The sequence below is a fragment of the Rutilus rutilus genome (genome assembly GCF_951802725.1).
Source record: "Rutilus rutilus genome assembly, chromosome: 4".
In the NCBI taxonomy this organism is placed as follows: Eukaryota; Metazoa; Chordata; class Actinopteri; order Cypriniformes; family Leuciscidae; genus Rutilus; species Rutilus rutilus.
Genome location: NC_140212.1, coordinates 15,286,331 through 15,301,466, shown reverse-complemented (window position 1 = coordinate 15,301,466; position 15,136 = coordinate 15,286,331). Strand labels below are relative to the sequence as shown.

Here is a 15,136-nt window from a genome sequence, read left to right as displayed (position 1 = left end):
CGTGAGTGCCCGTTGGCCATCTTAGTCTTACCGGGAGGAGCGTGGACGATGGTGATGAGGTCTTCTTGGCGGAGATCCCACCTGATAGTAGCCTCAGATTTACTATCGGGCTTGACCTTTTACCGGGCAGGTGTTACTGAAATGGCCCGCTCCCCCCCAGTAAAGACAGAGTCCTTGGAATCTCCGCCTCTCCTTCTCCTCCCGGGAAAGCCGAGCCCTACCCACCTGCATGCTGGCCTGTGGAACTTCCATGCCACCAGGCAATCGGTTCAAAGGACCCCGACGCTCCATCCTGGAGATGCGTCCATCCACTCTAAGAGCCAGCTCGATGAGTCCGTTCAAACTTGTGGGAAGATCCAACATGTAGATTTCTTTCTGGACACGGTCAGCCAGCCCACGCAGGAACATGTCCCACTGCGCCTCCTCGTTCCATTGGCACTCAGCCGCCAACGTGCAGAATTCGATCGAGTAGTCCGAGACCGAGCGATTGCCTTGCTCCAGGTCGGCGAGAAGTCTTGCCACCTCTCTTCCCGCCATCGACCGGTCGAACACCCGCTTCATCTCTTCGGAGAGTGCCTGGAACGAGGCGCAGCAAGGAACTTGATTCTCCCACACCGCCGTTCCCCATAGTGCCGCTCTTCCAGTCAGCAGAGTCAAGACGAACGCCACCTTAGAATTCTCGGTCTGAAAGGTGCGGGGCTGTAGCGAAAAGTGCATGGAGCACCTGGTCAAAAAGGCTCTGCAGAATTGAGGTTCCCCGGAGTATGCCTCTGGTACTGGTAGTCGGGGTTCTGGCTGGAAGAGCGACTCAGGTGGTGTGGGTTGAACGGGCGGTGTGGGCGGCGCAACAGGACTTCTCAGATGTTGGAGCTGTTGGGTGAGCTCAGACACCTGCGCCACTAATGTTTGTACCGCCCGTCCTGTGTTGTTGATGCTCAACTCCTGCAAATCCATCCGAGCGATACTGCGATTGATGAATTCCTCAAGACTGCTGGTCGCGGGGCTTGCTGCTGCTTCCATTGTGTGGTCAGATCGTTCTGTCAGGAAACGAGTGGAAGCAATATGCAGGTAAAATGTTTGTTGTCAAATAAACAGTACACGGTCAGATCACAGAAACAACACAGAACACAGAAGTCGGCGAGTGGCGCAGGGACTTCGATAGGCAACCAGGCGGGTGATGAAATCCAGTGATGATTAATCCAGAGTCCGGGAAAGTAATGAGTTGAATCAGCAGTGAAACACGGAGATAATTACAGGGAACGAAGACCACAAAGTACGCCACGGAACAGGACAGGAACCAACACAGGACAAATCACAACGATCTGACAACACAAGATACCAGTCACTGAGAATATATACAAGTTGAAAGTGAAGACAGCTGGCGCTGATGATTAGCGGTAATCAGAGGACACACCCACACTGACATACACGCTCACACACACACTATCACAAGACATGAAGAAGGCAGAGAATTCATAAACCGTGACAAGAACGCGCTGATGACTTCATGTGTCTCCGCGAACAGCCTGCGCAGTGGTATGCAAACACACATTGACGACCGACAAGGGAACACATGCTATAGGACCGTTCGGACCGAATGCAACGATTGAACGAACATTTTATGGTCCCACAGACGACATATATTTATAAAAATATATTTAGACCGCTTAACAGAGTGGTTGCTATCAGGATATGAGGAGACTTTCAACCAGCAACAAAAATTGTTTCAGCAGAGAATCACCTACGGCATCTTTAATAGAAACCAGTTGAAATCTGAATGATCCAACATCTATTTTTCAAAACACATCTGGAGACAAAAATCATAAACAGAAGACTAGAAAATGGTAGAAAAGGTAGACTGAAAATGCAATGGTTACTAAAAGGTTGGTTTTGGGCACAAAACACTTCATAATCTGTTTGGGGATTTTACATTTATGCATTTGGCTGATACTTTTAATGCGAAGTGACTTACAGTGCATCTAAGATAAAATTTTTATTAGTTCATGCATTCATTGGGAATCAAACCCATGACATTGCATTGCTAGTGTTATGTTCTAATGTTTGAGCTACAGGAATAGTATCCAGATAATCTACAATTAAAACTCCTGGCAAACAGAGTGAAAGATCTGGCAGTCATTTTTAATAAGATCATTTTAATATACCCCCCACAGGTCAAAGCATTCTAGCTGTTAAATGCAGTCCAGGTTGGATATTTGGAATGGCTCAGACTGTGAAAATGGGCCTGCCAAAAATGACTTGTTCTTGCTCAATTTCTAGCTCAATAAATTAAATGATACTCTATCTTTTAGGATTATTTGAATTTCCATGACTTTTCTAGGCCTGGATTTCAAACTTTTGAAATTATATGATATTTTAAAGGTGCATTAAGCAACTTTTCATGTTAAAAATACCCGTTTTTCTAACCCATACATGCTTAAACAATTGCCTGATGGGCTGAATGAGCCCTTCTATGATCACTGCGATTGCCTCTATAATCCTGTACAGTAAAATAAATAAGAGGGATTCGGGACGGAATCGACTGGGCGTGACGTCATGCGCGTTCACGCTCACCTGGCTATGTCTGGCAGGTTTGTGTATTCGCCGCCATTATCCGCATCAGCGAAGACAACTCAAGCGACTTTTGCAAAAGTAGAAGATGGATTCAAAGAGACCGGCTTCTAGTTCATCCCAAACCCCAACGCAAACTCCACGTAACCGCGTGCACAACTCTGGTTGCAGTTTCGCGTGTCGCCAGAAGGGGGCATAGTTCTGCAAAAACTCAGAGACTTGCGCAATGCACCTTTAAGGTTTACAGTTGTTTTAGGGCTGTTTCAGATATTTCACTGAAAAAACAACAACACAAAAATACCAGATAAAAAGTTTCAAAGTGAATAAGAATTCTGTAATTTGCTCTTGTCTAAAATGTGCTCCTCAGTATGAACAACATGTCAGGAATTGTTCTTTTTTGGTCCAGTGAAACACATACAAACAAAGTCCTTTCTGCAGGGCAGGTCATATTTCACAGGGGTTTAAGTGCTGTTCATTTTTGAGGTGATATAACAAACATATATGGGGAAAAAAGCTTCAAAGGCATGCCAGAGATAACAGCAAGTAAGTCTCCTAGTGCTTCAGACACATCTCATTTACAAAGCAAGATGCAGTTCTTTCATTTTTGTGGAAATTTTACGTTTCATGTTTATGCAACTCTGAGAACATATGCAAAATGCATATAATAAACGCAAGACAGTTCTCAAAGCTGAAAAGTTGCTCAAGATAATAGACAGATGTGCCAACATGTTTTCCTCACAAGCATTATTTCACACAAAAACTGAAATCCTGTCATCATTTAAGCACTCTTATGTTCCAAACCTGTACAACTTTTGTTCTTCCCTGAAACGTCAAAGAATAATTTTGAATAATGTATTGCTTGTGAGTTCGAACTCTAGTGAACTTGAGAATCAGATTTTGTTTCAGAATTGTGACCTAGATGAACTGATTCAATTTATTTATAAATTGGACACCATGACTTCTCATAAGTTTGGGCACATGTCATAATTTTCATTTTGGATGAACTACCACTTTAAAAAAATATACAGAAACATACTGTCCACTTTGTTTGAATGGGGTTGCCTCGTTGTCTCTTTTGACATCAGACTAATAAAGAGACAAAGTGCTGGAAGCCTGTAGGCGGTACAGTTGTAAATGGGACATGTGGGTCTGCTCGCCTGCACAGAGACACAGCGTGTAATTTAAAACCAGGCACAAGCTTTGGGGGTTGCACTGAGCCTCACACACATATATGCTCATGCACATACACACACAGTCAGACCGAGAGAGTTCAGGCATCCAGCACCACACAAAGCTCATGACAGGACAAAAAGATCAGCTAACAGGATATATCCAGATTGGATGAGTTTTCGGATGCATTTCCCTGTGCACAGGTATCTAAAAAACTTCAATTATAAAATGTATATGTTTGCATGCGTGTAGTTTATGTACGAGAAAATCTTTCCCGCAATGCCAGTGCAGATGGATGTACAGTAAGTTGTGCACTGGACTGCACTTTTGTAACAGAGGGCTTGCATGCTTCCTGCTATTTTCATTTTGGCTGGGATCAGGGCATTAGCTAGAGCCAGTTTATGTGAAAAGTTTGTTAAGTAATTGTGTCTGAGAGCAAGATGCACTGTCTAACTCCACATGTGCTGGTTCAAAAAAGTAGCAAAGACTGGATGATTATTCTAAAATGCATGTTTGTGGTCTTCTATTTAAAAGAAAGTACAGACAAAGTATTGATTTTTTTTTATATTTTTTATGTTGGTCTATGTGAGTCCAAGGGTTCCTCTGCTTAAATATGTGTGCTGAGTAGGTTTTTCATTTGAATAGAGATTTAATCATTGTGTCACTTGTTTATAAAGGCTGAGTTAAAATTAATTTAGGAAAACACTCTGATAGAAGAAAAAGTATTTTCCTCCCAGTGCAGGAAGTTCAAATGGTTTTAATTACGCACTGGCTTGTTCTCTCTCAAACACATTGTCCTGATAATTTGGGATCTTCACGGTGTAGGAGGGGGGTAAATCCTTCTCAAGGTCTCTAACCTAAAAGACTAGGGTGTCCTTAACTTTGGACCTGAAATAATCAGGAGCATTCTTTTGAACACACTGGGTAAACCAGGAATTTGGGTGGCATGGAAATTAAAAAAAAGAACGGAGATGAAAAGAAAATACACACTCCCCCCTCATGTTGGACAGTGAACAGTGCCTGTGTTCTTCTCCATTTCCCACTGAAGCTTTCCATCCCTCGGTTCTCCTTTCTTTCTATTATTGTAGTAAACCAAGGCCATCAGGGCAGCCAGGGTCTCATACAAGGGCTGCGTTATGCTGGTTTGTTCACCTGAAGTGCTGACTGCTTCCTGTTAATGTCCGCTCCATTAGCAGAGCTTATATGTTTCAGACAGAAATCCGCACAGGCTCCCTTTATACCTGAGATTAACATGCGTTTCAGTGATCGGAACACACTTGACAACATAAAAAATTTCGTATAAATGTAGGCAAGGCACATTGAGACTGGTCTCGGATCACTTAAAACAAATTAAAAGGCCATATAATATAATTTTGTCTCGTTTTCTTGTGATCTTGACTTTTTCTAGATCTCAACATTACAAAAGTAATTTTTTATCAACATCAAAATCTCAAGATTTGAAACTTTTTTTAATCTGTAATTCTGCAAATGCCAAATGCATCCTCTATAAGCCATTTTCCATTTTGCTTTGATAAGTACTGTCCAACTGGATGTCTGCAGATGAAACTGCATAGCAATGCATTGCAATCTGTCATAATATGCACTTATAGTTTGTAATAAGAATATTGTCCATTGACATAAGAAGTGCAACACATTTGTGAAAATAACACATTCAAAAAAGAGGCTAAGTAATTATCACATAGTGTGTTCATTTGAAGTCAGTCATATAATTTTATCACTGGAAAGAAAGAACATGGAACAGTTCCTGCAAATACAATTTCTACTATTTAATTCCATGTTACATCTGTGAAAATAGCTGCAAAGCAACGTAACTGTAGACTGGAAGAGTGTATGTAGCCTGCCAGAAGTTCAAGACTTGACAAGACCTGTTAGTAGTTTTACAGAGTCTTGAAAGGCAGGGAAAGCCCTGAAGCCTCAAAATCCATCTGTGAATTTCTGATTTTCACTGATATCTGTTATTGAGAAGGACCGATGAGTGCTAGTGCCATGAATCGTTCATCAGCGAGTTACACAACAGTTTTTTCATAACAGATTTTTGGCTATTAAATTGTTGGTTATTAATGCATAACCAAGGTGGGAATGCAGCCATGACACACAAAGTGGATGTCAGGTGTGCATTCATTTCTATAATTCAATGCTTACTTTATACTAAATTATATCACAGTTGCACGTACTTGTTTATAATGTGTTTATTTCAAGATACTTTTCAGGGGTTTCCATTCCTATACTGATCCTGTGTCTACATCTACTTTTTTATGACCCAAGCCGCCACTGTTACTAATTCGGAAAGAATGTGGCAAAGTGATATTGAAATGTAGTGCAGTCCACAAATCTGGAACTACTTCACAGCCATGCCATAAAAATAAACTTGGAACATCTGTCAAACAATCAAATTCAAGAATTGAAGATTATCTAAAGATAATGAATTCATTGGGAAATGTTTCTCACGAGAGGTGATTTGTGAGCAGTAAACAGATTTTAGAGATGATGTAATAGGACTGGCGCATATCATTTCCTAAGTCTTGAAGTAAAAAAATAACATATACTGTCAATGAAAGTAAACAGGGCTAGGCAATTAATGCTAATGCTGAGAACACATTGTCTGCATACGTTCATACAGTTCAACAACGATAACCAACAAAAAAACAGTCTACAAAAGGGCTGTAAGCAAAATCTTTACCTGACAAATCCAAAAGTTAATCTTCCTAGAACAGCATGGAAGCATTAATATAAGTGCTTTAGCAAAAATATGAGCTTCACCTTGTGGCATTTGAACGCTTCAGATGCTAGCACCAAGATACAATTATTTGTTGTCAACTGAGTTTAACTTGTATTGAACCTGCAACATTCCTTTAAAAAGAAAGTATTGTCCTACAAGGTTTTACATGTCATGAATTTACAGTTAGATAAAGGTTCTTTCACTTATACGTATGCCCTCTCCCTCTGTTCAGAATACAGCTCTTGGCTGTGCAGTTAATTACATTTCCTTTGCCTTTTCTCAGGGACTGCAGCTGTGACCTCTCACTCTGACAAAAGGAAGCGCTTGGTTCATAAAGGTTACGCTGAGACTTCACTTGACTGGTTTACCCAGCTGCTGCTTTTTGCCATGCGGCTGCTCTGCGGTCTGCTGCTGCTGCTGTGCCTGGTAATCTGGGCAGCTGATGCACGAAAGGGTGGGACGGGACTTCGAGGTCGGAGTCGAAAACGTTCAAGTACAGTCAAGCGGTTTGCTGCAGACTGCAAGGAAAGTTCAGTCAATGGGGAAAAGTTCTTTGACTGCCAAGAGCGCCAACTGACAGCGGTACTATTGGGCTGGCCGGAGGACATTCACCATCTGCAGCTGGCACGGAACAAGATTCAGGTGCTGCGAGACAACACCTTCAGTCACTTCCGGAACCTGAGGAGCCTGGATCTCCAACAGAATGAAATTTCCCGCATAGAGGAGGGAGCGTTCAACGGCCTGAGCAGTCTCACCACTTTACTGCTGCAGCACAACCGTCTGCAGGTGGCGAGCGAAGGCACGTTGATCCCCATGCCGCAACTCAAGTACTTGCGACTCCATGATAATCCCTGGAGGTGTGATTGCCAGCTGGACACCCTGGTTAGGTTCATACAAGTGCCCAGTAACCGTAACATCGGCAATTACGCACGATGTGCAGAGCCTAGTAAATTTGAGGGGAGGCAACTGAAGAAGCTGGATGCAGAGCTGCTGTGCTCCCCTCAGCCGGAGAATCCGGAGAATCAGATCTTACCGGCTTCACAAAAAAAGTCTGATGCAACCTCTCTCTGCCACACCTATATCCACCCTGTGCCTCATCTAGACTGCAGGAACAGAGGTGAGAAATCTATTTATTGCTTAACAATGTGAGGGACATTTGGGGAGAAGTGGGATAAAAAATAAAGTTTGGGGTTGTGAAGTAACAGAACACATTGCCTTGTTTGGGAAAATCCAATCATTCACAATTGGCAAATGATGGTGACCATAATGGCCAGTGCAAAAGTTCACAAAGTTCACACATCACACTGTTGTGATGTTGAAAGTGTCTACAAACAGAAGGGTTACTTAGACCGAGTGAGCGACATTTGGCTAGTTGTGTTACCTCAATCACGAACAATTCTGTCCACCAAAGAGATTTTATTGGCCAAAAGAGCTTTTAATAGGTACTTTATTCAGTGATAAGCATTCCCACTAAAACCATTAAATTTTTTTAACTATTCGACCTCACTAATGTAGCCTACTACTCAGTTTATTGAATTATCTGTAATTTTTTTTAAATAATTGCAATTTCCATGAAACATGAATATGGAAAGATTTGTGAAGAAGGCTGCCAAATGAAATGCAATTAAACAATTAAATCTGACAGAAAGATGAACGGTTCATTTGAAAAAATGTAAGTGAATTGAAAAGTTTTTTTCTGTCATCATGTACTCTAGTGGTTACTCTGCAGTACCCATAAGGGCAAAGTGTAATTTATTCCACAATAAACACACAATGAGTAACGCTTTCCTCAAATCCCTAGAAACTCCCTTTTAATTGTGCTAAAGCAGCTTTTTATCTGTATTATTTGATTTCTGAAGAAACATTTCTGAAAGATTTATCATTTCTGCTGACTCAGCATGTGGTAAGTTACTCTAATTCAAAGCAGAGTGGAACAAACGTCTGGTAACATGAAATATAAGATGCAGAGAACTAGCAGAAAGTCAATGAGTATCTTTCCAGCTTCAACATCTGGAGACCCTGCTCTAAGGACAGATTAATGTCATATTAAGACTGTTGTCAAAAGGCAAAGCAATGCTCACATAAGATCTCCTTGGGACTCTGTCCCCTAAAAAAAGTCTTAGGAAATACCACATTGCTGTGGCTATGCATGCAAATCTCCATGGGAATCCGAGAACAATGCTGTCTGTGTCATATGCGTGGCTTATAGTGTTTTGGGGAAGAACTAAGGACAAGAGGGGGTTTTTCTGACGAAGAGATGGCTGTAAGATATGGCAAAGGAAGACATATATAATTCAGTGTTTAACTATGAAAGAGTCCTTTGTCATTGCAACATTTTTCTCTTCATATGTTCTTTTCCCAGAAAGTCAAATATCACCAATCAGCAGATATTTTTTTGAACTGATATATTGAACACTTCAATGCCACTCATTGCACATTTCTGTTACAAAAGCTGAAACTGTTACTGATTAATCTATAAAAACGATAAATCTTATGATCTCTATACTTGGCAACTTAAAAATGGCATTTTCCACATATATTTTTCACTTATATTATCTGGAACCCTTAGTTTCAATCTACTGAACATGAATCTTGAGTTCTCCATCTTGTAAAGCAAGGTTCATTATTTTGAAACACTAGCTAAACGTGCTCTGACATTCATAACAAGACAAGAGACTCAGCCAGGCCAAAGACGGATTCATCAGGGTTAGATGAGGCAAGCAAAACGTGCGTGATACATTACAGTCAATGTGAACTAAATGAAGTCAGATGGGTTTCGAAGTCAGTGGGATTTGGGCTTCTCCACTTGTCAGAAATAGTGAGTCAGCAGTCTGGAGCTGAGGGAGGCATCCTGAATCAAAAGTCACACTTTTTTTAGCATTACATCATCTGTTCCGGGACCTAAGGGATAAATGGCTATTTCTTGTCAGATTTAAAAAGGCTTTCGGCAGGAATCTTGTGGCAAGAGCAGGAGACTAAAAGCCAAGTATTTGAGAGCTCAGCTTCTGGGAAAGCTTTTCCTTGAATCAGTCACAAGAATAACGGCATGTTAATTTCTTTGGGTACAATTCAGAAGCCTCCAGATTCCAGAGAAACTGTATAGTATAAAATCTACTCTAGTAGCAACCGTGGGTAAATCTGTTTATATAGGTGACAGAACAAAAAATGTAGACTGCAGAATGTAAAATCTGAGCAAGATCTCTCATTGAAGGCACTCTAGGGTTTAAAACAGGTGCTCTGGCGGGTTCAAGCAGGAAGTGCAGCTGTATCTATTCTGCATGCTGCATAGCTTTCACACATGTCAAGCTGACGAGTCCCACGATAACATTTCCGAATATCACAGAGACAGTGATGTCTCACAGAGTTTCGAATGTTACCACCAAACGTGTGCCATGTGTACGATTTTAATAGCTCTCTCCGTGGTGATATAAATAAATATGGCCAGGCAGGGTTTGCTGGAGCCCTCTAAAGTGTTGCGTTGAGCTTTCGAGTGCCCAGATTCTTCCAAAATAAATAGAGAGCTCCTTCACAACGTTTACTATCACAAATAAAATTTAAGATCCATATAGAGATACTAGTTAGTTTGAATGCCATTATCAGTAAAGAGTCTGAGAAAATGACTTTAAAAGACCACCAACGAGGAACCAACTGTACAGAACTTCCAACAATTGTCATGGCAGATGTTTCCATGTATGGTTAGCCTGCTGGAAATCATTTGGCAAGCACTTGGACAATTTTGTACTACACAATATTCCCTTGGAAATCAAAATGAAGCAACATTTGTAGTCAAATGCACTGTCAATCAAACTTGTGATAATTATGAAGGTACCATTACAATAGGCCTACATGATCATAGTAATTAAAACTCTCTCTTCCACAGACCTTAAAACTGTGCCGGCTGACATCCCGCTGGATATTGTGAGATTGGATTTATCCAGAAACAACATCAAGCAGCTGAGACCAAAGGAGTTTGTAAGCGTTAAAGACCTAAAGCACTTGAACCTGAGTGGAAACAGTCTTAAAAGCATCGACACAGGTGAGCCATCGGTGCACGGCAAAATCCAGTCATCAAGACGTATACTTATTTGATGGTTGAGGGATGAAAGAACAAAGATGATATATAAAGTACAGGAAGCAGGTGTTTGGTGTTAAAAAATGTACGTAATACAAGGAAGGAGTCTCAATTAAGAATATGTCTGAAATTAAAGCTTTAAAGCATCTTGTCAAGCACCGACTGAAAAGACAACACCAGTTGTGGAATCCATGGTTGGACAACTGGAAATCATTAACTTTCCTTTCTGTTGGACTCAAAAAATGAGGCATTCTATGTCCCACAATCACTCATCAAAAGGAATGAGTGGGTGAAAGGACCTAAGAAAATTATGAGGTTTTTTGAAAAGTAGTCATGAGAAAAATCAAAGCGTGCCTCAATGCAGCACAGCTATCAAGAGCTGTTATTGTGGAGAAAGCAATAAACATCAGCATCATAATTTTCAAGCCTTTACCAATTAGAGAAAACAGAGCAGGGGGTTTCGCTGAATAGAATTGCTTGTAAAAAAAGATGTAGGCTATTTCTTGCTGAGTAGACACATTTAACAGCTTTGGGAATCCTGTGTTCATTCTTCCATGCAATGCAAACAGATTTAGTCTGTTAAAGCCAGTTGTTTTCAACAACTGGGATCTGTGTGGAGATGATATATCATTTGAATGAACATTTGCTAATGATCTTAAAGGGGTGGTTGATTATGATTTCACTTTTTTAACTTTAGTTAGTGTGTAATGTTGCTTTTTGAGCATAAACAACATCTGCAAAGTTACGACGCTCAAAGTTCAAAGCAAAGGGAGATATTTTCTTTTACAGAAATAACTTTTTAAGGACTACAACAAACCGCTGGTAGGGACTACATGAGCTTCCTCCCGGGTTAGTGACATCACTAACCCTAACATTTACATAAACCCATAAACATGATAAAAAATTATCATGACAGAATATGCTAATCAATGACTAGAAGATAATTAGCTCCACATCAGCTACATAAATTCATCAACTAACCATTCAGAAATGTCCTGTTGCTTTCTACATGTTGTCACTTCTTCTTGAGTCTCTCCATCTTTGTCTGACTCCGGTTTGAACATAAAAGGCTAAAAGTTTTTGAAATTTTCAGTGTGTGACTGTGTGAGGTAATCGGAGCTGCTAACACATGAGCTCTTGAAACTCCGCCCTCTTTGCCGGGAACAGCAGCTCATTTGCATTTAAAGAGAGACACATAAAAACAGCGCGTTTTTGCTCACTATCAAAAAGTGACAATTTTAACATGCTATTAAAAAATATCTGTGGGGTATGTCACCTGAGTGTGACATACACACTCAGGGGACAGCAGAGACTTATTCCAACCCCGTAAGACCTTCGTTCATCTTCGGAACACAAATTAAGATATTTTTGATGAAATCTGAGAGGTGTCTCACTCCTCCATAGGCTTCAAAGGGATTGAAACTTGCCGGCCCAGAAAAGTTATTAAAGAGATCGTTAAAATAGTCCAAGTGACTACTGTGGCTCAATCTTAAGTTTATCAAGCGACGAGAATACTTTTTGTGCAAAAAAAACCAACAAAAAAACGACTTTATTCCACTATTCATTTCCTTCTCTCTGGACCTCGAGTGAGTTCACGTAGTAAAACAGCACAGCGCTTCTGTGTTGTACGTCACACGCATTACACACATGACCAGCGTCGGCCAATAGTCAGCCTACGTGTGACGTACAACACAGAAGCGCTGTGCTGTTACACTACGTGAACTCACTCGAGGCCCAGAGAGAAGGAAATGAATAGTGGAATAAAGTCCTTTTTTTCTTCTTTTTTTTTGCACAAAAGTATTCTCGTCACTTGATAAATTTAAGATTGAGCCACAGTAGTCAACTGTTCTGGGCCGGCAAGTTTCAATCCCTTTGAAGCCTATGGAGGAGTGAGACAGCTCTCAGATTTCATCAAAAATATCTTAATTTGTGTCCCGAAGATGAACGAAGGTCTTACGGGGTTGGAACAACATGAGGGTGAGTAATTACTGACAGAATTTTCATTTTTGGGTGAACTATCCCTTTAAGTGTTACTAAGACAGCATAGCTGGGTTGGTTGAGAGTGGTGGGTTCCTAAACTTCCTGAACTAAATCTTATCATCAGAGTATGTCAGATACTGTACAGTCAACTGTGTTTGGTTTAAAGCAAACCCATTTCAAAAGTCCTTTGTAAGTAATAATACATGGCATGTATTTAATTACCTGACGACTGTAGACCCCTGCCTGCATTTTTAAGTCAAGTCTACCCCAAAAATGCTTCCTAAGACGTTTTTTTTGTATACGACTAATTCACATTAGTCTTTCTCTCTCACTATGGAGAGAAATACAAACAAAAGCTAAGTACTTGCTGATGTTGCTATAATTATAAGACACTTAATCCTTTCTAAACTGCTTCAAAAAATGCACTTAATCACAGTCAGTTGTTTCTAATGAACAGACCAGCAGGGTGTGTCATCTAATGGTTCCCGAGAGAGATGATAACACTGCAGAACAGCAGTCTTCCTTCTGTTTAGTTCATCAGTCAGCTCAGATATCACAGCGAGAGTACAGCTTGAACAACAGACAATTTCTCTCACTTCAATGTAAAAGATGTTTAATTCATTCAGACTTATCCTCTAATTAAAGAAATGACCTGGGTTCAATTAAAACGCAGAAAATAATGTGTAATCAGTAAAAAAAAAAAGAATGCACTTATAGTGGAAATCTATTGAGAGATTGTACAAGAATGTTTAAAAGCAGAAATGTCACAGTCACTCCAAAGGGAGTTATTCTCTATATCAGTAAGCACTGTTTCTGAACTCCCTGAACCGCCTCGATTGTAGTCTATAGAGTTTTCTTCCGGGAATGTACACGTCACAATATCCCTCATTTAAATAATTAGGCTACCGCCCAAGGCATATGCAAAAGACCTGGTTAAGTTGCGTTAGTAGTGAGGTGAAACACGTGGTTATGGTAAGGGGTGTGTGACATTTCCGAAACACATTCGAAGCAGTTGACCAATCACAACACACTGGTCCATCCAACCAATCAGACCACATTGCGCTTTCTGGGAGGAGGGGCTTCATAGAGAGGGGAACTAAACAGAGAGTTACTGACAGACTGGGAAGAGAGTTGCTACAACAATGTAAAAAAAAAAGTTTAAAATAATGTGTTTATTAAAGGCACACTATGCAAGATTTGTACCTTAATATAACAGCTTTGAAATAATTTCGATGGTAAACGAACTCGTAGTAGGGCGAATCATCCCGATAGCAAAGCGAGGGGGGATGCCGCTGGCAAAAACAGCAATGCAGGTTTGAGAGGTGGCGCGAGAATCACGACTTGCTTTACGGCACGACGTCTCAAACATCAACAACATATGAAGCAGCCTCTATGGAAGACACTAGCACACATTTCAGACGTGAATCATGGCAGAGTCGACGAAGAAAGCGAAGAAAGCGCGGTCGGAAGAGTGCAGAGACTTTACGACAACAGTAACGTTAGAGGTCTAGAGGTCGCTGTTTGAGAAAAACGGAAACTGCATAGTGTGCCTTTAAACATTCAAGCATGAAAACCAAAAAAGACTTCGGAAAAGGGTATAATAGGTTGTGTTTAACTGAATTATTCAGTCAAGAATATATATTACATTTATATAATCATATAAACCATGTACAAATCATAAATATATAAAATCATATAAATCTATTTTATTTATAATAACACATAACCAGACATATTTCATAATGTATTTTCTAAAACTGAGGGAGGAGATTAAATTCTATGATATTCAAAAGCATATCACAGTTGCAGTCAATACAGTTTAATTTGTACTTATTAATTAGTTAAGTGTTAAGTGTGTGTTTTTTTATTCATTATTTATCTGTATTAAAACGTTTTGAAACAAATCTGAAGAGACAGTCTATCTATTTACTGTTTTTTTTTTCTTTCTTCTGTTTTCTGTAGCTGCCTTTATGGGTCTACTGTACTTGGGGGAATTGGACCTGTCCAACAACAGCCTGCAATTTTTTCAATATGGTGTTTTGGAGGACCTGTACTTCCTGAAGAAACTGTCTCTGGGGAACAATCCCTGGATTTGTGATTACAACATTCATTACCTGATCTACTGGCTGAAGCACCACCGCGGTGTGTCCCACACAGGTCTGGTGTGCAGTGAACCAGAAGAGTTTCGTGGTTGGCCGGTGGAAAACTACGTGGAGACCTACAACGCAGACTGTCCTAAAGACAAGCAGCTGGGCCAGTCACCTGGCACTGACCCGGCGGGCATTACAGCTCAGGAGCTCACTGCTAAAATAGACGAAGAGGAGCTGGTTTTAGAATTGGGGCCCAGACCTTACAGAGGGCCAAAGAAATATGAGATCATCCGTCTGACTTAAGGCAGAAACTGTGATGTTGTTGGGAACTTTTTTTATTTTTTCATGAACAAATAGTTTTTCCTGCAAAATTTAGACTGACACAGTTGCAGATTCATTCAGTCCAATCAGAATTCATGTGGTTGATGTTTACGTAGACTATTGTGTTTAGTATTTTTTATGAGTAATTTTGTACATTGAATCTTGATAAATAAAATTACAGATTTTTTTTATTCA

At 40.4% G+C, this 15,136-nt stretch overlaps 1 protein-coding gene across 1 annotated transcript; it reads left to right on the top strand.

Moving 5' to 3' along the window:
- The first annotated feature begins 3,694 nt into the window (after window positions 1-3,694).
- On the top strand, window positions 3,695-15,136 carry lrrc17 (leucine rich repeat containing 17). The gene is made up of 4 exons (XM_084406623.1): window positions 3,695-3,941; window positions 6,762-7,595; window positions 10,359-10,514; window positions 14,493-15,136. The coding sequence occupies exons 2-4, from the start codon at window positions 6,866-6,868 to the stop codon at window positions 14,921-14,923; spliced, it is 1,317 nt and encodes a 438-aa protein (XP_084262749.1). The 5' UTR covers window positions 3,695-3,941; window positions 6,762-6,865; the 3' UTR covers window positions 14,924-15,136.

Bases quoted from the DNA above. Each gene is read 5' to 3' on its own strand.
- lrrc17 (XM_084406623.1), top strand. From the start codon at position 6,866: ATGCGGCTGCTCTGCGGTCTGCTGCTGCTGCTGTGCCTGGTAATCTGG. The intron at 7,596-10,358 runs GTGAGAAATCTA...TCTCTTCCACAG, and splicing joins TCTAGACTGCAGGAACAGAG to ACCTTAAAACTGTGCCGGCT. The intron at 10,515-14,492 runs GTGAGCCATCGG...TGTTTTCTGTAG, and splicing joins TCTTAAAAGCATCGACACAG to CTGCCTTTATGGGTCTACTG.